Source organism: Phaethon aethereus (genome assembly GCF_964289735.1).
Source record: "Phaethon aethereus genome assembly, chromosome: 20".
NCBI lineage: Eukaryota > Metazoa > Chordata > Aves > Phaethontiformes > Phaethontidae > Phaethon > Phaethon aethereus.
This window is the reverse complement of record NC_138596.1, coordinates 2,457,810-2,479,333: the sequence shown is the minus strand read 5'-3', so window position 1 is coordinate 2,479,333 and position 21,524 is coordinate 2,457,810. Positions and strand designations below refer to the sequence as shown.

At 47.2% G+C, this 21,524-nt stretch overlaps 1 protein-coding gene across 1 annotated transcript in view; it reads right to left on the bottom strand.

The window, feature by feature from the left end:
• EHMT1 (euchromatic histone lysine methyltransferase 1) overlaps window positions 1-19,977 on the bottom strand; it is a 53,237-nt gene extending 33,260 nt beyond the window's left edge. The window contains exons 1-7 of the mRNA XM_082009095.1: window positions 19,421-19,977; window positions 9,231-9,408; window positions 7,714-7,850; window positions 6,653-6,841; window positions 5,881-5,961; window positions 3,706-3,826; window positions 1,862-1,993 (exon numbers count right to left, since the gene is read on the bottom strand). Coding sequence (XP_081865221.1) covers window positions 1,862-1,993; window positions 3,706-3,826; window positions 5,881-5,961; window positions 6,653-6,841; window positions 7,714-7,850; window positions 9,231-9,408; window positions 19,421-19,966 — 1,384 coding nt within the window. The 5' untranslated portion in view covers window positions 19,967-19,977. The remainder of the gene's footprint in view (window positions 1-1,861; window positions 1,994-3,705; window positions 3,827-5,880; window positions 5,962-6,652; window positions 6,842-7,713; window positions 7,851-9,230; window positions 9,409-19,420) is intronic.
• Between the last annotated feature and the right edge of the window lie 1,547 nt (window positions 19,978-21,524).

Genomic DNA, 21,524 nt, shown 5'->3' with positions numbered 1-21,524 from the left:
GGAGAAAGATCAGTCCATCAGCAACACCTACATCCTGTGACATCTTCCCCTTCTGTATCCTGAAACACTTTCAAGGCATTATCCAAACCCTGTAAAAAAGATCCCTTTCTCAAACCAGTTGGACTTAGAAAAGTACAGGATGCTTTTGCAAAGTCCAGCCCCGCTACAGATGACTGTGCTGAAATCAAGAATAAGTTAAAAAGAGTTTACTTTGAGAAAACATCAACAAGGAAAAGCAACAATGAGGTACAGATTTTTATCAGCCTCTCTCTCCTCCCCATCTGCCCCAAAACACCGTGCTCTGGCACCAGAAAATGTGTAGGAAACCACCCGGAATTGGAAATTTGAGTAGCTAGTGGAGTGATAGATAAAGAAGATCAGCAAAGCACAAACTTCTGTTTGCAGAGACTTATTACACAGATGGGAAAACAAAATTCCTGGGACTGTTTGGTCTCAGCCAACCAAGAATTATTTATTTTGGAAAGAGAACAAACCAGCGAAAAGAAAGCAGCAAGATGCTCAGATGTTCTTGCCTTCTCCTCATCTCCTTCTCTCAGAAGAACATTTTCAAACTTATTTAAAGGTGGATAATGGCTTTTGAGGCAGGCTCACCACCACGTATGGGGGCACAGCGTGAATGTTCTTGTGGCTCCTTTGGATTCAACTCCATCACTAGGTTACCCGATTGCAAAACACTGGCCTAACAACACAGGGGTTGCTTTTAGTCCGTCACTCCTATTCTAATCCTACACAGTCGTAACCTCTCTTTGCAACGTCTTCATTACAGAAGCAAACTCTCCAACATTTGCCTTCAGATTGGTTCACCCTGAAGTGTCCCAAGCTTCCCTTCCCAAGCCTGCTATGGGACTGAGTCCCAGTGAGAAGGAAGCGTGCTGCTATTTTTTAAGCTTTTGAAAGAAGAATTATTTTGCTGCAAAGTTTCAAAGATTAACTTCTTTCCTGAGGGAGATTCCTCTTTAGCTGCCCTGGCACTGGCAGCACTCCCCCCACAGCATCCTGCCTGTGGCGGTGACCCCACTAGCCCAGCACAAGCCCCTTTCATCTTGTACGAGTTTCCTTTAGCCAGCAAGTTGCAAGACCAAGCCTAGAGAAGGGATGGGATATTTCAAGACATATGAGCAGAGGGAAAGTCCTTGCAGCTTTCATGTAAAATCCTGTCAAGATTTTAAAAGGTTTAAGAGATTTTTCTAGGACCACAAATTACAAAGGTCATTCCTCGCCTTCCAAGTTGTCACTTTCATAATCTTTTTGACATCCAGAGGTTCTGGTGAAAGCATCCCTCGTCCATCCTGACCCTGCCTTGGTGGTGAACACTCCCACCCACTCTTTGATGTGCCTCTATCAAAACAGCCAGACAACATCTGAAAGTAAAAGAGCAACAAGGGACAGACGGATGGATCCAGGTCAGCGAGGAGGTACCGGATCCGAGGCAAGTTCAGCACCGGGAGCAGTGGCCGCTCCGCTGGAGGTGAACTCCCAGGAGCCAATGCTAGTCCCTCCCTAGCCCTTCCTGAGGCTGAAGAGGTGGATCCTGGGGGGCAGTGGCAGTGAGCTGGGGAGACGCTCAACCAGCATCCTTCAAGGAATGGAGGGGAGCTGCCGAGTGGGACAGGAGGGCTGGGGCAGCACCTCGGACCCGTTCCCGAGCCACCGTGCTCCACGCGAGCCGGGCTCCCCATCCCCATCCCATTCCCACCCCACCCCGGGTCCCGGCGGCAGGCGGGCGCTCTGCGGCCGGGCCGGCCCCCGCAGCCGCCAGGGGGCAGCCGGGCCCCCGCACACCGCCCCGCCGGCGCCCGCCGGAACAAAGCCCCGGCCCCGGCCCGGCCCCACCACTCACCTCCCGCCGGCGAGGAGAGGATTCCCTTCACCCGGAGATCCAGGGAATCCAGGGACACCTCCATGTACTCCATGCTGTTCTCCTGGCCGGGGCCCTCTCTGACTCCCAAAGATGCTTTATAGGCTTCGGCACCTAGATGGAAACACACGTCTATTTACACAGCCAAAAAAATAGTAGTAATAATAATACTACTACTACTAATAAAAAAAATAAATCACGTACAAGCACGTGTGGGTGGAAAGGTCATATTTAAGCGAGCAGGCTGTACGCAGGCTCCTCAGAGAGGCCATGAGTGCGGATGCACATAGAATTATGAAAATACAACATCTGGGCATATATGGCACGATTGATCTCTTATTTCCTTCCCTGGCTGATCAGACAGATTTTTCAACTTCCACTTAGGTAGGTAACAACAAAAAAAGAAGAATAAATGAGATAGGTAAGTTCTGCCTCTGAAAGGCACATCTGCCTGCTGCCGTACTGCGTCGGCAGCAGAAGCTCAAATGGCACAAGGAAGGGATGAAGCCAGGGCTCAGCGCATCCTTCTGGCTCTGACCTGCTGCAAAGGGCTCTCGGTACACTCCGGCCAGGCAGAGCGAACCGGCTAATCATGTACGTCGTGAAGAGGATGAGACAGGTGACATTCAGCTTAATGGGAGGGGAAAAACATAAAAGCTAAGTTCTGGCTCTAAGTGAACAAAGCTGCTGCTGGGAAGAGATTGCATGGGGACCCCTTGCTGGGAAGAGACTGTGTGGGGACCCCTCGGAATTGTCAATCTCTTCACATTCCCTTGGCTTCGCTTGCTATCCTGGTTTGTTTCTCCTACTCGGGCTTAGCCAAGAGGCTTGCGTCAGCCTGAAGGTCTGGCTGCCACCTTTATTGAAGGGGTGGAAAACCAGCCTGCATCTGAACTGAGGAATTCGCTATTTGCTCTGAAAGGGACCAATGGCCTCCACTTCTTCTTGAGAAAGGGGGCACCTAGGGAGGAAGAGGAGCAAGCCAGATGACTGACAAACCCCAGGCGCAGACTAGAGGCTGAAACATGGTCATTTAGCTCAGCAGCAGCCACAAATCCACTGATAAAAAAATGGCCTGTTTGCAAAGAATTAGCAAACACAGAAGAAAAAATCCTTTGATGGCAAGGGATGTGTGAAACCTTAATAATGAAGCTGAAGGCCTAGCTTCACTCAGAGACTATCCACTTTTTCTAAGCCATCTTGTTACCTTTCCTGAAGAAGAAGAAGAATCAGACCCAGCCTGCACTCCCGGCTCTCCCCACCCCATAGCTTTCAGAAGACAAAGGCCACTGAAACCTTCTTTTGAGTGCTGGGTAGCTTAGGTCAAACAAGAACGACGACCTGAATGACATCTGCACCATGAGATGGGCCAGAGGTAGCTCATAACAAACGTTGTGGTGCTTTCAGAATAAGCGAAGACAACCTGCACATTCCATTCAGCTAGACAAACATCCACACAAAAGCAACTGACCATCACTCTGGGATGGTTCTTCCTTTCCCTTCTGCATGCAGCCACATTCCCCACGCTCATGGGACATGAGTCCACAAGGTCTTTTTTGGATACTCTAAAATAAAGGGAGCTCATGAACAAGAAAAAGATTCCTCCAGCATGCCAAGGATAAAGCCACCTCATACGTATTCTGCTGTTAAAGCGCGCACACCAGCAGCTACCGTCAGGGAGACGCAAGTTCACACCCTGGTTTACGACGTTTGTAAAGGAAGAGCGAGCGCTGGAGATAGCCACTGTCTCATGGGCCTCAGGTCCTTACCCCTCCACCTGGAAGGCTAATTTATGTGTCGTTAAGGAACAAAACACAATTAGTTACCTAGCACACTGGCTTGTTTCTTTTTATTCCTCCGTCTCCTCTTGCGGGTGGGTTTCAGCCATGGACTGTCCGTCTTTCCTTTCCTCTTCAGCAGCTTCTTCTTGATGCTGGACTCTGAGCTCTGAATAACCAGAGAGGCCACGTGCATGTAAGGCATGTTGGCACCGGCGTCCCAGCAGTCCTTTGCGCCCATGCGGCAGAGCCTTCTCACAGCTTGAGTTACGCGAAAAGGCCTTAAGGACTGGGGGTTTGAAACCAAGTGGTGCTAAGATGTCTTACAGAGCCGAAAAGGAAACACAAGCACACACGTGGGTGTATTTCCTGTCGTTTCAATAGTGCATGCTGCACTTTCTCTTCCACGTAGGCTCTTACACCACACTCATCGCAGTAGTAGCCGAGCACCTCCGCGCAGCAATGCAAGTATGCAGGCACATGCACACTTCTAGCTTCTCCCCAGAAAAATTGTGTTTTTTTCAAACTAAAATATTCACATCGCTCCACAGTCGTGCTACAAAATACCAACGAAAACCCATCTTGCACCTGAAGAGCCACTTTACAGGGTTGGGATGGACCCAGGGGAATTGAACTCTACAGTAGCAGATCAGCCCCCTCTCTGGCAAGGTACAGGGTAGCTTCATAAATCATGCAGCAAATCTTCAGACACATATATGAATCTAAACAGCGTTTGGGTTTTGGTTTTAAAAAAATACAGTTGTCTGGGGTGGGCTTTCAAAGTCAAGATCAGAACGGGGAATCAGGCACCCCAACCCCGTAAGGCAGTCTTCAACGCGTCAGTCACAAAATTCACATTCAAACTGAAACGTGCAGCTCCTGATGCTTATCCATCTCCCACCAATGCCTATGAAAAACCTCCTGCTACTATTAACAGCAGCTGGATCAGGCCCTACCTTCACAGGAAGCCGATGCTGCACCATGCCCTGTTATCACAGTGTGCGAAGCCAGGCAAAGGTGGTGTTGAGCCCTGGCTCTCCGGGGCAGCTCTACGGTGTGTCTATGCTGCCCCTGATAACCGTCCCCAAGCGTGGGCTCAGTTGTGCCCCGTCACGTAGCTTACACCTATTGCATCACACTGCTTAGCGGGGGAGAGGTTTGCATTTGAGCCAGTCCCTCTCTGGGGAACCGACTGACTCACCAGATACGAGCAAAGCAAAAAACACCATCTAGGATGTGGAGATATGACTTGGGAGTTTGGGCTTGACTGCAAGCTCAACCCTTGGTTTGAGCTAACACTACAGACTGGCCTCAGCTACCCAAAGAAAGGGGGAGGCTACACAGCCCTGCTGCTTGGTCCTCTCTGGCTCCTGTAGTGTCAGAGCACAAGGAACAAGACCCTAACGAGCTTCAACGATTCACTTGGTATAGTCATTTCTACCTTTAGCTCAAAACATCCAGAAAATGAAGCCAAGAATTTTCTTAAGGTGACTGAAGAGTTGGGGTGCCTTAAATTCTGGCTCCTCAACTTGCTGTGGAAAGGGAGCAAAATTTTTAAGTAAAGGGGAGGGTGGGGGACAATCAATGAACAATTAAAAAAAAAATCAGGTTCTCTTCACCAGCCGTCTAAAAATAAGAAGTAAAAATCACCAGCAGCTGGTGAAAAGTCTTGACTAGCACTATACAGACAACCTCCTAGGGAGAGTGTCTGTCTGTCTGCTACTTGTAAGTCTCCCTGGTAAGAGCTCTGCTCATCTGGTACCGTGAGGTGGCCTGTCAGATCAACGTGAATTTAGGCTGTGGGCTGGACCAACGGATTTGTGAACAACTCCACCTGGGCTCTGAGAAGCCGTGCAGAGCTTCAGGTTGTTAAGAAAACATTGCTGGCTCCTACCCCTTGCCAAGTCTGCATCTGAAGAATTTAAGCACGCTTAAATACTTCTACTACCATTCAAATGGTTACAATCAGCCAACACGTTGTTGAAAACAACAAACAAAAGTCCATTAATTAGCATCAGAAAGCAATTAATTGTATCACAGATCAGGGTTAAGCATCTTGTGGAAAACAATACTCTGTGTGTGGGTGGTTTCAGAGAGCTAGCTTTGTCAGACAGACACGAAACTACACCTCTTCACTCTCTCACTCTTTCTGGCAGCAGTGCAAAGGGGGAATTATTATCAACAGGACAAAGGCTGAAAGACACATTTAGCAGCCAGGCTTACCAAGTCAGACTCATCTCCATCTTCCTCCTCCTCCCCCGACTCTCCAGACTCCTGTTCCTCCTCAGACTCACCATCATCAATCTGCAGCCACCATTTGCCCAAGAACAGAAAGAGTCAGTCAGGTCTCCCAAAGCAGGTTCATCCCCCCATCGTCCTGCTGTGCCCCCACCCAGCAGAGCATCCCCACATCGTTCTGCTGCGCCCAGCCCCCAGCCGCAGCCTGCACATGGACTAACAGGATTTCCTCTCCAGGACCAGAACTCCAAGGCTGTTAACACACGTCGTGGTACATTCATGGGGATGGTACAGGGGGGAAAAAAAAAAATAAATTCGACCCCAGAAGAAAGATTTTCAACCAAATCTTAACTTCCTTGATTATCCAAAAACAGCCTCATGTCTACATTATAAATTAGGATTTGGGAAAAAATGAACTAACCCAATTCTAGTGCTTTACCAGCCTGTTACAAGCAAGGTTACACTTGTCTCTTACTGGTTCAGTGAATCCCATAACTAAATGTTGTGAGGGTTCTGCATGTATAGTGGACCACAGACTTATGAGTAAGGCTGAAACTGGGGGGTAGGTGGGGAGACTCTGACGGGTGCAACGAGGAGCAGGAAATGGTCAAAAAGCCTCACTACCACTGCTGCGCTTTCTGCCTTCTCACAGGCTAAGAAAACCTAGAAACTGCCTCAACTCATGCCACTCCTATCCCATGCGTACAAGCAGTGTCCCATCCTGCTCCTTCAAGTCCTGCACAGGGCACATGAATACCTTTCTGGCATTGTCTGCATCAGATGCGCTGTCTTTAGAGGTCCTGTTATCATCTGCAGGAAACACAGCTGCCTGATCTGCTCCGTGATCATCTTCCTCTTCCAACTCATCAGAATCTTCCTCTTCAGAGTCTACATCTATGCTTTCCCCGTTCACATGAGGGCTGGTATCACCCAGGTCCTTTTCACTCTGAAAGTCATCCAAGCACATTAGCCACAAAGACAACATCAATTCACAGGATAGAGCAGCTGAATCCATCCCAGACTGCCTCTGCTAGGAGCCTTAAAGCTGCCAGGGGAAAGCTGGCTATATGTTCCTCCAGAGCTCTTCAATGCTGCCAGCAAAGCCAGCCTGACAGCCTGCCATGTGTCACCTCACCCTGCCGATCTGTGGACCGAGGACCCACGAGGAGTCATTGCAGACTCACGTGGTTGTACAAGGCATTAAGGGGAGGAGTGCTGCTGGGCAGGAGCCTGCAGACAGACCCCTGCGGTCTAATTCAAACATGGAAGGGCAGCTCCACCAAGGGTGCAAGAAGGTTTCTAGGGAATGGAAAGGGAAGTTACATCACACAGGGATTTTCACTGCACTCCATGAAAGCCTAGCACTGTTCTCCTTAAATTCAAAGACCCAAAATTCAGGGCATGGGTTGCAGCAAAAGCAGAATTTGATCAGGAGTGAGTCCCTGTCTAAACCTTTTAAGTAATCAGTTGTTTTGCTGTACAGTCTCAAGCAGCAACACTAGACAGTTAACTTGAGGACACCGAAACAAAAAGGTTACCACATGGGGTATGCTTGAAATCTCTCCAGTTCCACAGGACTCACGGGACAGAAGGGAAACATTCACTGGAAAACATTTGTTTAAGAGCTGGTATCTGAACAGCCACTCTCAAAAAGCCATTTTCAAAGCAGCAAGGCTGCTATGGGCAGGATGCTGTCACCAGAGGGAAGATGCTGACCTCAACAAGCCAGCACATTCCTGCGCCTATACATGGTGTGCCAGGACAAGGGACACGTATGGTGACAACAAGCATGTCCAGTGGGCTCAGCGCTCGCCTTACCTTGGCACCCGCAGAGGAATGAGTTATGCTCTTAAACATCTCAATCATTGTTCTCTGTTTTAACACTTTGGTCTTTTTCTTGGGAACCAGGCTATAGGTTCCCATTCTCCGTTTTTTCTTCCGAGATACTGCAGCGGCTGGAAAAGAGAAGCAAAAGAAACCCAAAGTTTCCTTAGGAATGAAAAGAAGAAGGGATAGAGGGTAGAAGCTGTTCTGGGGGGAAATCACATATGAGGGCATGATGTGAGAAAAAGGCTTCCCACTCCAACTAATTGATTTACAAGTCAGCCAAAAGATGACACATACACGTGCAGACACGTGAAGAGCTTTCTGCTAGTGCTGCAAACCACCCAAATTCTGAGTATCCTCTCCACACTCCTTCTGGCCCCTACATCACCGTACACAATACCAAATCCTTAAATTAGTCTGTGTTTGGCAGTATTGCTGATGCCGTAGCAGGCTGAATAGAATCCAACTTGCTCAAATAGATACTGCAAGGCTAATAATACCAACTCACAATGAAAGCAACCATACAATAACTGAAGAACACACAGGGAAAAGGCACCTTAAATAAAGAGCTGTTTGCCATTTAACCTCATTTCACACCTGCTATGGAAGTTTGTTTGAGTCCTTTCACTACTTTGATTGGGGCTTAATTTGTTAAGTCTCCCGCTTGGCCTTCTAATCAAATCAGTCATCACACCTCACTGCCTGATGCCATCTTTGGTGAATACACATCAGAAGGATGCTTAGTGCAGGCTCTTTTAGGAATAGCGTACAGCACGGAACAGTCAGCTTCAGCACCAGTATTATCGTTTGCAGCTGTACAGCCTGTTCCTTGAAAGCATTTCTTCATCTCCCACTATGATGAAATTCCACCAAAAATCTATCAAGAGAACTCTCAAAAAAATCTCTTAACCCAATTAGATTTATTTACAAGGATGTAGTTTATGGTAACCAGTTGTTACGGTGATATACGAAGTCCCTCAGAATTGATAAAAACATCTTCAAAATATCACATAGGAAGATGGGATGAAAGTGTCTCCTCTAATAAGTTTTAGCAGAAGAGTGATCCTCTTTGTGGTAGTGCCTGACAGAACATGCCTGTTCATGCCGCCTGGGAGGGACGGGCAACCTGTGAAACAAGGCAGCACTGGAAGGACCACAGGGCAGGTGCTCCCCTTGGGAGGCTACTTTAACAGGACACTGCAAGAACATGCCCTTTACAACATCCAGAGGTGGCCAGAAGGGAGTCCAGAGGACACAAGCATCACGCTTGCAGTGCAACGGCCACTTGCAGAGAAGTGGCTAGATGAAACGGCATCTGTCAAACAAGGTCTATGGCAGCAGCCCTACTGATGCCAGCAGGAAAGGAAACCCTGAAGGAGATTCAGTGGGAAAAAGGTACTAACAGAAGGTTCAAGCCTTGTTAACCTGCCTCATCTCACGCTCAACCACACATGCACACACGTTTGGGAGGTGGGTGCTGCTAGCGATTTTAACTCTGTCCTTTTTACCTGTCTGCGACTTCGTGGTGGCCACATAGCTCTGGTTCTGAGGTAGTGACTGGTGAAGGCCCGGGAGAGAGGGCAACGGCAACGGCTTCCCAAACTCCAGGATGTTTTTGTTGCCTTCCTCCTTGGATTCTTTTTGATCTCTGCTGTCTCTTCCATCTTTGGGGTCTTTACTTGCATGCTGGAAAACAAAATGCAGTTAAATGGAGCCTCTGCATTAAAAACAACAATGACAAAACAAAAACCAGAAAATAAATTCAATTCCTTTCTCTCAGGCATAATCACTTTCATTTGAAGACAGGACCACACACTCAAAGCAGAAGCACACAGCCCCTCCTCTAGCATATATTGTTACTTTGCCTAAAGACGCGGAACACTCCCAGTCTGCCGCTCCTTCGCTTGTTGAAGGCTGCTGCCTTTGAAGGTGAAAGGTTACCTCACAGAGGCAGAGCGGCAGATGCGAAGCAACTGCAGATAATGAAAAGGATTGGACATTATTTACATGGGCATTTGGTTGGCTCTGGAGAAGATGAACAAATGCAACGAATACACCTATTCCCCGAAAGATGCCCCGAGCACAGCTGTCACATCAAGCACGCACGAGAACAGTCTTCCAGAGAAGTTTCAGAAGAGCAGCAGCAACGGGCAGGGATCCTTCCTTTTGGACAGCATTTGGCACAATCAAGCCTTCGCACAGGCTCCCACCTCTACCCTAGCACACAACAAAACCCGGGCAAAGAAGGTATTTGCTTGACATTGCAGGTTCATCCACAGTGCTGCCACCACCGCAGCAAAGACCTGTCCAAGCTTACTTTAAACCAGCTAGTGCGGGTACTCCCGATCTGGCTGTTGCAACACCGAACACAGGGCAAGCTACAAGCTCCTACTGAAAACCGATTTTGAATTTTGTAGTTGCTACTGCACTCCCTGTCCCTGGAGCCAGGCTCCCAGGCACCAAGGCAGCTTGCACCCGCTCGGATTCGAGCTTGTACTCAACACAGAGTCTCATCCAGCACCTTTGGTCATCAAAGCAGGGTTCCTACAGCTCCACATCGCACCGTGCTGCACCTTCTGCAGCAACCACTGTATTAACAGAGCGTGGGGTAAATACTGCCACTGTGATTTGACATTTTACACTGGATTTGCCTTGTTATGTGTTTAACAGATGACCTAGCTGCGTCCACACCTCTCCATACATCCATCCACACAACTGTCAAGTAGGAGTTAGGTTTGGCAGAGGTGGTCCAGAAAACCACGAGCACAGTTAGCAGATTACAAGCTCTGCGGTGGCAATGTTTTAGTGCTGCTCCATTTGCAGGAAGATACTTCTTGTGGGACTTCTGAAGCAACAGCTGAAATACCAAAACAGAAAGAGGAATCCAGGCAAAAGAAAGAAAGGAATAAAAAGCAGCAAGCAACAAAAACATTCTCTAAAGTCTAGGTTCAGATAGGCACTCTTAGACACTGCTTTCAAGCAATGTGACCTTGTGAACAAATAGGGAAGCGACTGGTTCTCCTAATTACAGTTCTGTCATGTGCACATTGCTGGCAGAAAGCGAGGACTCATCGCAGACAGAAAAGCTGTAATGATAATCAAAAATGACCTGCATTAAAAGGCCATCAAATTGCCAATGATTCCCGCATCAAGCCCATAACTTATGGCTGAATTGCCACATCTTTTCTTAAAAGGCATCCAGACTTGGATTAACGATTTCAAAGATGACAAATCTACCATATCCTTTGATATGTTGTTCCAAAGCTTAATTGCTCTCACTGTCAAATAATTAAATGCATTACACTTTTTCAACTAAATTAAAAAGCCCTGTATCATCAGAAACTCTCACTCCAAGTAGATACTTATGGACTATGACCAACTTTAAAAAAACGCAAAAAACAAAAAAACCCAACCTTCTCTTTAAGTTTAATAGAATGAGCAAATTAAGCGTCCATAGGATCATTTTCTGGACATTGGATCACTCCTGAGACTACTCCCAGTTGTTCTACCCCTTAAAAAATGTACGTCAGGAGTGCTGGGCACAGTATGCCAATTATAGTCTCAACAATACTATTTATACCTCTTAAAAGCCCCTAGTTTATAGATGTAAAGGTTAACAGTAACTCTTGGCTACAGGATTATACTGAGAATTCCCAAGTCCCCTGGAACATCCACTGCTTTCCATTTTTAACTTAAAATTAGAAAAATAAGCTTTGGAGAGGCAGATCTAACACAGAGCTGCCTGCAACAAGTGTACGTAAGGGCTGCATTTTTTGTCCTTTAAGTGCAGGTTCTTGCAGCTAGTCTCTGATAAAACATGCTGTTACTCCCAAACATCAAGAATTTACATTCAGACCATGCCAGACCATTTGGAAGAACATAATCAAATTTTAAATGAAAAAGTAGTATGTTAGTAGTTTGGGGTTTTCCTCTCCCCCTGTAATTACAATATGGAAAGAAATTAAAAATCTTCAATAGATGCATGACAACTGTTAAGTGTGACTTTTCCAGGGCAATTCCAGTAAAACAGTTTTTTAAAATCAAACTAAGCCTTGTGAGATCTGGATTATTACTTGGAGGCATATGCCGCAATGCTAAAGAACATAAATTCCCGCAGTGAGGTGACCAGATCTCTCAGGAAGCCTGATGGCACAGCAAGCTGAGCATGTCAGCAGTAAGACATCTCTCTCTCTCTCTCTCTCACAGACACACACGTGTGTATATGTATAAAAAATACTAAATCTAAGGATTGTAATAAAAAGGATCAGCAAAGATCTGAAAGCACTTATACCCAGTCTTCTCACCACCTTTCTTCATTCCTAGCTAGACAAAACAGTTATGTGTTTGCTGTTCTTATTAAATTTTACTCTTCCAGCAAGTAGAGTGTTAGTGGATGAAACTTTTTTTTCCTAATGTATCTGAATTCTGCCAGTTCCTTAACGCAAGCCTGCAGGAACAGCCCATCCTGGTCTCCTACACTGAGCTCTGCTCCACCTGCAGACAGGTTTTTTTAAATTCTACATTGAAACACTCCCCAGAAAAAAGGCTTTGCTAATCAAGCACACTGGTCTGCTGGGAAACGTCTTCTTCCTTAAAATCCCACCATGCTGGGCAAGAGCTGGTTCAAGCATACCTGGGCCCTTCCTCACAAAGACATTCTGCATCCTTCGCTGCCCGGGCTACAAGCAGCCCTGACACCTCTCAGCAGAGGAGAGTGGGCAGGCTCACGTAAAAGAAGCAAAGGCAAAAGACAGACTGCGCATTTGGGAGTGAGGCCAGTGGGTGCTAGACTATTTGGGGCACAACAGACTCCTATCAAAGCAAAATGGAAGCAAAAAAATGACAGTGATCCATTTAAACACAAAGCTCACAGGCCCACCTGCAAGCCCATCAGAGGACTTCTCAAAACGCTGCACATCCGTTTAGCTCCAGCGAGTTTCCTGCGCGGGAAAAGGCTGCCCAAGGAAAACCTCAGATGAAGGTTTCTCCTGCAGGACAGGCAGGGCAGGCAGGGCAGCCACCTCCAGCCCGGCCACCGCATGCCCCAGCCTGCAGTTGGTAGGACCCAGCTCTAAGCCACCTCTCTGGGCTATACGCTCATTGGCACAACTGCAGCCATTAATGCTCCTGTTGTGTGCCACCTTCTTCCAGTTCCATGACGGATGGGCTCCTCCCGCCCTCCCCGTTCCTAGCACACGGTTCAGCATCAAGCAGGTATCTACAAAACTGCAGCTCAGCATCCATCCAAACAAACTCTTTGCTTCTTGGCTTACAGCCTCTCTGACCTTTTCCCAGCAGAGGACACTCATGCTGGCAAAGCTCTAAGGGGGCTGCAAATAGCAGGAGCTTCAACGAACCCAACGGAGCCGACTGCTAGTCAACATCTACTCAGCCAATTTGCTGTGACAAATCCTAACACGTTCCTGCTCCGGTTCACGAAGATCCAGAGTCCTCTGCTAAAGGTGGAAAATGCCAGACTGGCAATGCTGGAGCCTGCACCAGAAGCGACCGCGCTGGGAAAGCGAATACACGGCGTTCAGTGAGCTGTTGTGGGCATGGACTGATCTGCTAAGAACACTGAGGAGCGCACGCACACTTTTGAGTTGCCCGCATTTTCAACTAAGCAGACTCCTAGGCTCAGAAATTGGATGAAAATCATCCTCCTTCACTTAAACCAACAAACATTCAAGGGAGCAGAGGTGCTTTCATTTAACACCTACATGGGCTCCACTGCAAATAGCAAAATTGGAGGTGAGAAGCACTATTCCTGACCCTAAATAAACTCCATTGCTGGGTGTTATCCTTGTCCAAAACAGCCATGGTCCTCGTCTTTTTTCCCCAATGACATTTAAGAGCCAGGCACAGTTTTCACCTACAGTTTGAGAGAAGTACGGTGAGGAGAATCCCATGCAAAGGCAGCTCCAGGACAGTGTTTGAGGTCCCTGCATTTGCATGTTGTCCTAGCCACCAGCCATGTGGGCCACCAGAGGCCAAGAAAGGACCAAAAAATCATAAAGAAACTGCATCACTAATGTTTTTATTTCTTGCAGATTCTCATGTGGTTATCAGCTCATCCAATGCAAAAGGCTGTAAAGTCACTATTTCATGTTGGGCATGGCAAGGAATAGTCAGAAAGCAGAAGACCGCTACTCCAAGGCTCAGGCCAGCATTTCCAGAGATGTCTGTGTCCAGAAGCAGCAAAAATGGGACCACAACTATGTCCAAAACTATTGTGAAAAAAATAGTCAAGAAGACTACTTAGACTGGGACACGAACACAGTATTTTCTGTGTTTATAAAAATTACATGGAAGTGCTTCCTACATTTTAATGGATTGACCATGTTTCTATTATTGGCACAGAAGTCCCCTACAGCAGCAGGGAGAAGTTACTAAAAATGGCAAAAGACAGAATATGCTACTTTTTTTTTTTCCCTAAAAGCAAAAATACAGAACAAGCAAACCTTATTAATTAAGCCCCGCGATGGTTCAACAGACCACACACAGCACTCTTCCCACAGCTGAGCAATTAAGAGGTCTTTCTGTTCCCAGAGCAAGCAAGCTAGCCACAGCCGAAAAGAAACCAGCCCAGAACTCCACCCGTGTGTTGGTGCAATGACACTGGCAAAGGTCCTGCAGGTCCTGCTTCGGAGTGGGGCAGCTCTGCAGAGCGCTGCAGAAGGACTGCTCTTTGCTCTCGACACCTGAAACCATCTCCAGCTTAGACATACGAGCTGTCTGATTTCTCTTCTTTTAAGGAATTTCATCTCTGGCACAGTACAAGCTTGAAACCAAAGCCAGCTAGCCAGGAGGACTAAACTAACCACCACTGCCACCAGGCAACACGGCAGCTGTCACGGAGCAACCCCCTTCTCTCCATTCATCACGCAGAAGGGTAACGAGATTTGTACCGAGACGTTGCCTTTGAACGGCACAAAGCAGCAGCTCCCAGGGGCATCTGCCTCTAACAACTGGTGAATGATATTTAAACAAGAAATATCAGTCTGCTATAAAAAATTTATCATCACAAGCAGATGACAGTGGCTGTAGGAGCTGTAGTGGTGCTACTCTCCCTTTCCTCTGCGGCTGCAGAACTGTACTTTTCACTGCTGAATTTAAGCACAGCTGCCAGGGAATCCCAACCACTGCCTAAGACTTACCTTGGAGCAACAAAAAGAAACCTACATGGCTTTGGTCTTAATCTAGATCAGACAAGCTGCAAGGCTGATCCACCTATTAATGCCCTTTTATCTGTAGATTAACACGTACCCATGAGAAGAGGGATTCCGGTGTGACTTGATTACAATTGCACTGATTTGTGTGCGGTCACACATCTGCATAAAATCATAGCGGTTTAGGCTGTCAGGCAGACTGTGCTTAAGCGCAGATGTTCCTAAACCAAGCTACAAACCCGCATTTAATGGGTTTCTGAGCCAGCATCGTTCAGAGGTGTGGACTCTGCCGGGTCAGGGGGAGAGATCCTACTGCTCACCCCTGTCCCTTCCTAGATCGAGCAGCTCCAGGGGCAGAGCGTCACATCATCAGTCAAAACAAAAACGGGTAGCTCAAACCCGCTGCGATAGCCTCCTGACAGGAACAGGTCTGCCGGGGACCTGGACTGGGACGGTTATTTCTGTGGGCTGTGGTCAGCAGCTGGGGCAGCCACCTTCAGCCACGGCGGCCGTGCCAGCAGCGTGAGGACAACCAGTTATATACGAAATTAAAAGCACTGCACAACATACATTCACTTTCTACCTCCCTCTGCAGTAAACCCTCTATGTAAGAAGTCAGTAGTCCATGGCCTCGTCATCCATGAAGGACATTTCCCATAGGGGTTATTTAACTGTGGCCAAGCTCGCACACATAACTTCCTACTTTCAGCCTGCCTGTGCACACCTGGGTACCCCTCTGGAGTGGGTCCTCGATGGGTGCACCTTGCAGGCTCAGACAAGCTGACTTGCAATCAGGTGGAGAGCTCTATGTCACTATGCCCTGTACTACTCCTTTTATTTATTTCCCCCCACAAGGAGACAATATCCCCATTAGCATCCCCGTTGGGACCTGCCCTTTGTTTTAAGTGTTCTACAGATTAGAGGGTCTGAGCCTGCTGAGCAATCCCAGACACTTGCAAACCACCACCTGTCTGGCCCCAAAAGAGGAACATAAGACGTTCTTAGGCGAGGAGCTCCTGCAGAGCAACCCCCAGACCATGTCAGCACACCACTGCAGTACTGCTGGGCACTGACACGGAAAATACTACTTTATAGCAACAGCAACACCTGTGTGCACACAGAGAGCAAGCAGCTTACTGCTCCTGGGATCAGATATTTAGTGGCGATGCTGCTTAAAGGTATAGTTTGATGAATATTGGTAGAAATACCAAAACAAGCAAAGTGTCTCCTGCTCCAAGCTCCTTCTTCCTGCCCAGGCTTTGTCTCCCCAAGTTAACTTGGAACCCTACGTTTGGGACTCAAACTGTGAATCAGGCCAAGATACTAATTTCACGGATTTTTGCACTATTTCTTCCAACAGTTCAGTTCCCCTGACCTGGTCCTCTGCAGAGCAGAAAAAAATACCACCAGAGACACACACTTCAAACTACAGCCTCATGGTCATCGAGTAATGAAAAGAAACATATCGTGGGATTTCCCCATTCAGCCATCCACTCCTCCTACCTCAAGAGATAACTATGGCATGCTTTCACTACCTTTATCCCTTCCAGACACATCTTAGTGATGTTAAGCTCAGAAACTGCAGTTTCCAAGCAGGAGGGGCCTTCTCCAAGCACAGGACACACACACACTTGCCTTTCAGTCTGTTGCCTGGCCCTGGAAACTTTTGGGTTCTTAATAGGGTTGTAAATGGATTAGGAAGCAAGGAAAGATTCTTCCAAAAGGTGCAATACTTGTGTTACTGCACTACTCAGAAAGGGAGCAGAGATGACGCTGTCAACAACTCCTCTGAGGTCTCTGTTCAAAGACCACCTTAACATGCAACAACATCAATTAAAATTGTCACCTGTTTCAGATTCAGCTTCGATCCCAATTCAGGAAGCAACTCCTAAACAGAGAAAAAGCTGGTTAAATTTGTGAAAAATTATTTTCCTCCTTTCAAAGACCAATCCACATGTGCAGGAAAAGGCTACCGAGGTCCCCTGACAGCTATTGGATTACAGAAAATAACATTTTGGCCCCAGTGGGTTTCTGCAGGAGCCAGGGGGAACAAATGTCTACACTTTGCAAGCCATGAAATACCTGCCACACCTCCTTCTCCCAGGCAGCACAGGTCTCTGAGAACAGTCTTACCAAGAAAACAACAATGCTCTAAAAAATATTAGCAAAGAAAACTACTGTGTCCGGTAACATCAACTTCTGAGTGATTTCCAGAATTTATCTCCTGGAATACAGCACCTGTTATCATGGTGTTTTTGAAGGGGAAAAGGTGTGAACATGGAGGCTGGTGCATGAAAAGTTACTGCAACGCTGCGCTCATGAGCCTCGTATATGCTACTAAACAAAGAAATAATCAGGACAGAAAAATGACAACTAGCAAGGACTCTGCTACTCAAAAGAAAATAGCATGTAAATTCAAAAGACAATGGGGAAGAATTAGGTAGTAATTATCAGGAAGGCAGAACAAAACAGATGTTTTATTGTCTTGCAGAAATGAGATCAAATCTTGGGTTGACATTCAGATGCAGAGGTTTGAGCGGAGAACGTGTTGAACGGCCTCTTCTTACCATCCTTCTTGTGAATTTTGTTTCTCTCCCTATTTCAAGCCCAAGGGAAATGGCCAGAGGTGCTGAGGACAGGCTATGCACATTTGAGAGTGGCACAGCAACTGCAGGCTTTGGTTTTTGAAGCTGCCGCTACTGTGTGAGCAAGTAACGATCAACAGCATCATCACAGCAGCTCGTGTAGCCGAGCGCTGCAAGCATTCGCAAACGTTGCACGCAGCTTTCTAGAGACAAACCTTGAAGCCCAAGGGGTTGCGTAAAAATATTCTTTTGATGTATCATAAAATATGAATGAGGAAAACACTCCCTCCTAACCTAGCAGTCGTCTTTCAGAAGGGAATTGCCTCTTTCAATTGCTCAGCCCCAAGGGAGCTCTCCCTGTCAAATTCCACAAGGGTCTGGGGGTTTGCCCATCCTAATTTAAGTGCACAACAGGCTGCTGGAGGAAAGCTGCGAGGCAGTTGCGGTTGCAAAGCCTTGTTTGGGTACAAGACAGCCTTCTGCGAGATTTTCATCAGGCTGCATGTATTGCATCTGTGCCTCCCCGTTCGCCAGCCAGCAAACACAGCAGGGGTGGGAGAGCGAGAGAACTCAAATGCAATCAGGGGAAGACAGAGGGGAAATTAGCGGTTTGGGAGAATGGTTGGGAAATCATGGCAGGCGTGGTTTCTGCCCTACTGTTGAGGCTGGGTGCCCACGAGGTTTGTAATCTTGATGTGCTCTTTGGACTCCCACCTGCTTCCGGAGGCACAGGTGGTGCCACAGCCAAGGGCACCTTTCCCCATCTGTGGCTGGCTAGGTGCCACCCATCTCTTTTTTTTTTTTCTCTCTTCCCCTGCTCCAGACCACAACGATTCACAGCTTCTAGACCTTCACATCATGTTATTGCTGGGCTGCAACATGTGGGCGACATCCGAGGATCACTTTACATTTGCTGGTCTGTAATACGCTGGTAGCTTACAGCGATCTGCCGCACCAACCTTTACAAAGCTGCAGCAGCTTCCCATTTATTTCTGAGTATGACTCACATCGCCAAGCAGGGCTCACAAGCCACTCCTTGACCTAGGTGCAGGATACCTAAACGCCAGTCTCTCTCCAACTTTAGACATAGACAGCACAATGAGAGGATCTAACCGTTGTAGCTAAATACAAAGCGTCACAGGGCTGCAGACGAAGTGCTCCTAGTGGAGATCTTCCTGTTCCAGTATCTATTCCCTACCTTTGGCAAAAGAACCAAAAAATCAACCAAAAGAACCAAACTTGGCCAGTGACAAAGGCCCATTTCTGTTCACCCCACCATAACATGAATGCACCAGATGACTTCGCATCTCCTCTCGTCTCCTTAAAAAACCCCAGAGCTCCGTTTTATTAAGGGATGGTAAATTCACCCCTAAGAATTCTGGAGGGAAGACTTCTGAACAAATTGCATTACTGCAGGCAACATAGAGAGAGAAAGAAAACATCATCTGGTTTACTACTATAATGATACGGCAATGCAATCAAGTTGCCTAACATATCAGCTTCTTGACAGGTTCCAAGCTTAGGAGAAGCCTCAAGTTAACACGCTATGCTTAATTTCCTTTGGGTCGAACTTATAAGAAATCTAATTTGTCTCACAAGCAGCTCTGGATTTCAGCAGACGGCTGACGAGCAGTAGAGCTGAGAGAAAGGTCATTTAGAGTCTCACATAGATCTGCTGGAGAAGGTAATTGATCAATTATATATTTAGAAACACCTTGGGGAAGAGAGCTGATGGTGGCCATGTGACTATTTTAACAACTCTCTCTCTCTCTGTAGGAAGAGAAAAAAAACCCATATATATATATTTAAAAAAAACAGAAGCAATCCACTCAGTGGGACACCTCTGAATTACACGTGTTCCCATGCAGTAAGGTATCCCTCTCATGCACTCGGAGAAAGCCAAGAGCAAGCGCAGCAGCAGCGACTGCTGGGCATATACATTACCAGGCTAGGGGTGGGTTTAGGCATCGTCTTCCGTGCTCTGTGGACCTTGACTTCAGCGTTAGCAGCAGTGGCTTTTTTAGCATCCATGTCCTTACTGCCCTCCCCGAGCTTGGATGGCATCGTGGCTTGCATCTGAGAAAAGGAGCCCACAGTTCTCCCTTTGCTTGCTCCTCCTGGAAGGGTTTTTGCAGCATGGCCGGTGAGAGAAGCAAAGGTGCTGGTAGTCCTTAGAGGTTGCTCCTGTGCCATCTGCTTGGTTAGAATATATCCATTGCTCCCCGTTACAGAAGTCTGTGTGAAGTCATTAGCTTTCATATGGTTTTGCTTCCCAGTCTCGCCATCTCGTTCGGAAATGCCATTTTCTGCTATCCTATTTAATTTAGTACTAGAGTCCTGCTGGCTCACTTTCGTATTGTCCTGAGTGTTTTTAGCTGGGTTTGGGTGGCTACCAGCTTCGCTGTGCTCACAGGAACCGTTGGTTTCACCGTCTACTGCCATTTTTGGTTCCCCCGCTTGCTTTTCTGTAGCACTTTCATCTGCAGCCATGGCATTAAATCCTGGAGAAAGAGGGGGGAGAAGGAGGAAGAGAGGAGAAAGAAAAGGGTCATAAGTGGTATCAAAACTCCAAAGAGAAGGTACAGCTACTTACAGTGGCTAACAAAGAGCAAACTTCTCCCCCAGAAAATTGCTTGCTATACACATCCATTTAGGTTGCTCACTCACCTACCTGACTGGCTTGCCTGGATCCTCCGATGGTGAAAATTGGGGTGGCTCAGCTGAAAGCAGTGCACTCATTCTCACCTGCCTCACCTGCAGATGTGGCCATTCATTCCCAACTATGGATTTTTCAAGGTAAATATTATCTTTAGCTTTTCCAATAACTACATTTATTGGACCATATGTCAACACCTCGCATGTCAAACAAAACTCTGCCCAATCTTGCATTCAGATCCCTGGCAAAGCCCTTCACAATGCCAAACTGACACAAGAAAAGCTTGCTGGTAGGGCTGCACGGGTCAGCTTCAGACACAGCTCAGCAGCCAAACATCTACATCAGGGCTCTACCGCTACACGGAACATCGCAAGGAGTAACTCCTGGCAATCACAGCTCTCCTGGCAACGTTGTCCAGCAGAGACTGGCTCTTTCGCTGAGATGAAGCAGCACAGGAGCAGGATTCACGGTGTCATTTCGAAGGCAATAGCCAGAGTAAACACAGGGGTGAAGCATGTTAAATGCAATTCTAGACTAAAATAATTACATGATTCAAATGCAGGAAGATTTTTGCAGACTGACCAAAAGCTCACGCACAGATAAAACAGGAGTGTGCACGTAAAAAGTTTTTCTTTTCCTCCCTCTCAAACATTTCCATGCCCCCCCATCAATGAATTTGTCTCATCAGAGATTTCAGACCTGAGCTGAAAAAAATCCAAATATGAATGCCATGTACTTGCAGAAAGGTTTCCGACATGACAAACTAGCAGCTCTCCAGGCAACCAGGAGTGATAACAATTCACTGGCACATTCAGTAACATGATTAAATCAGCCTGCTGTTAGGGATTCCTCATATTGTTTTCCTTCCAGAGGCCAGACAGTTATGAAAAACATCACAAGAAGTACCAGTGAAAGCTTTGTCCAAGTGGGCTGTCAAAGCAGGTAGGACTGATTTACAACCAGCTCGAATCAAAGCAATTTTTGCCTACAGTATTCAGAAGGGCCCAGAGTCAAAGTGGAGGACAGCTTTGCAAGCCAGACCAGCACGCTGGGTATCGGCGTCTCACTTCATGCTGCTCTTGAAGCCCAAACACTGAAGGAAAACAATATTCTCAATGCCTCTGCTGTTCTGGCAAAACCCTGACGCAAGCCTAAAGCAAGAAGAGGAACCAAGATCCTGCACCCCAAGACATCAAGTCCAGCATACCTGGGCTAATGGTTCAAAGCTGAGCTCTGCAGGGCTTTGCTGCAGGCCCCTGAGCACTCACACCTCAGTGCCAACACCAGCAGGGCTGGATGAGTCCAGAGGAGCAGTGCAACACAGTTTACCAGAACAGCTCTTCCCAGAAAACACCAATTCCCATTCCACTTTGTGGCAATTTGGAGAAAAAT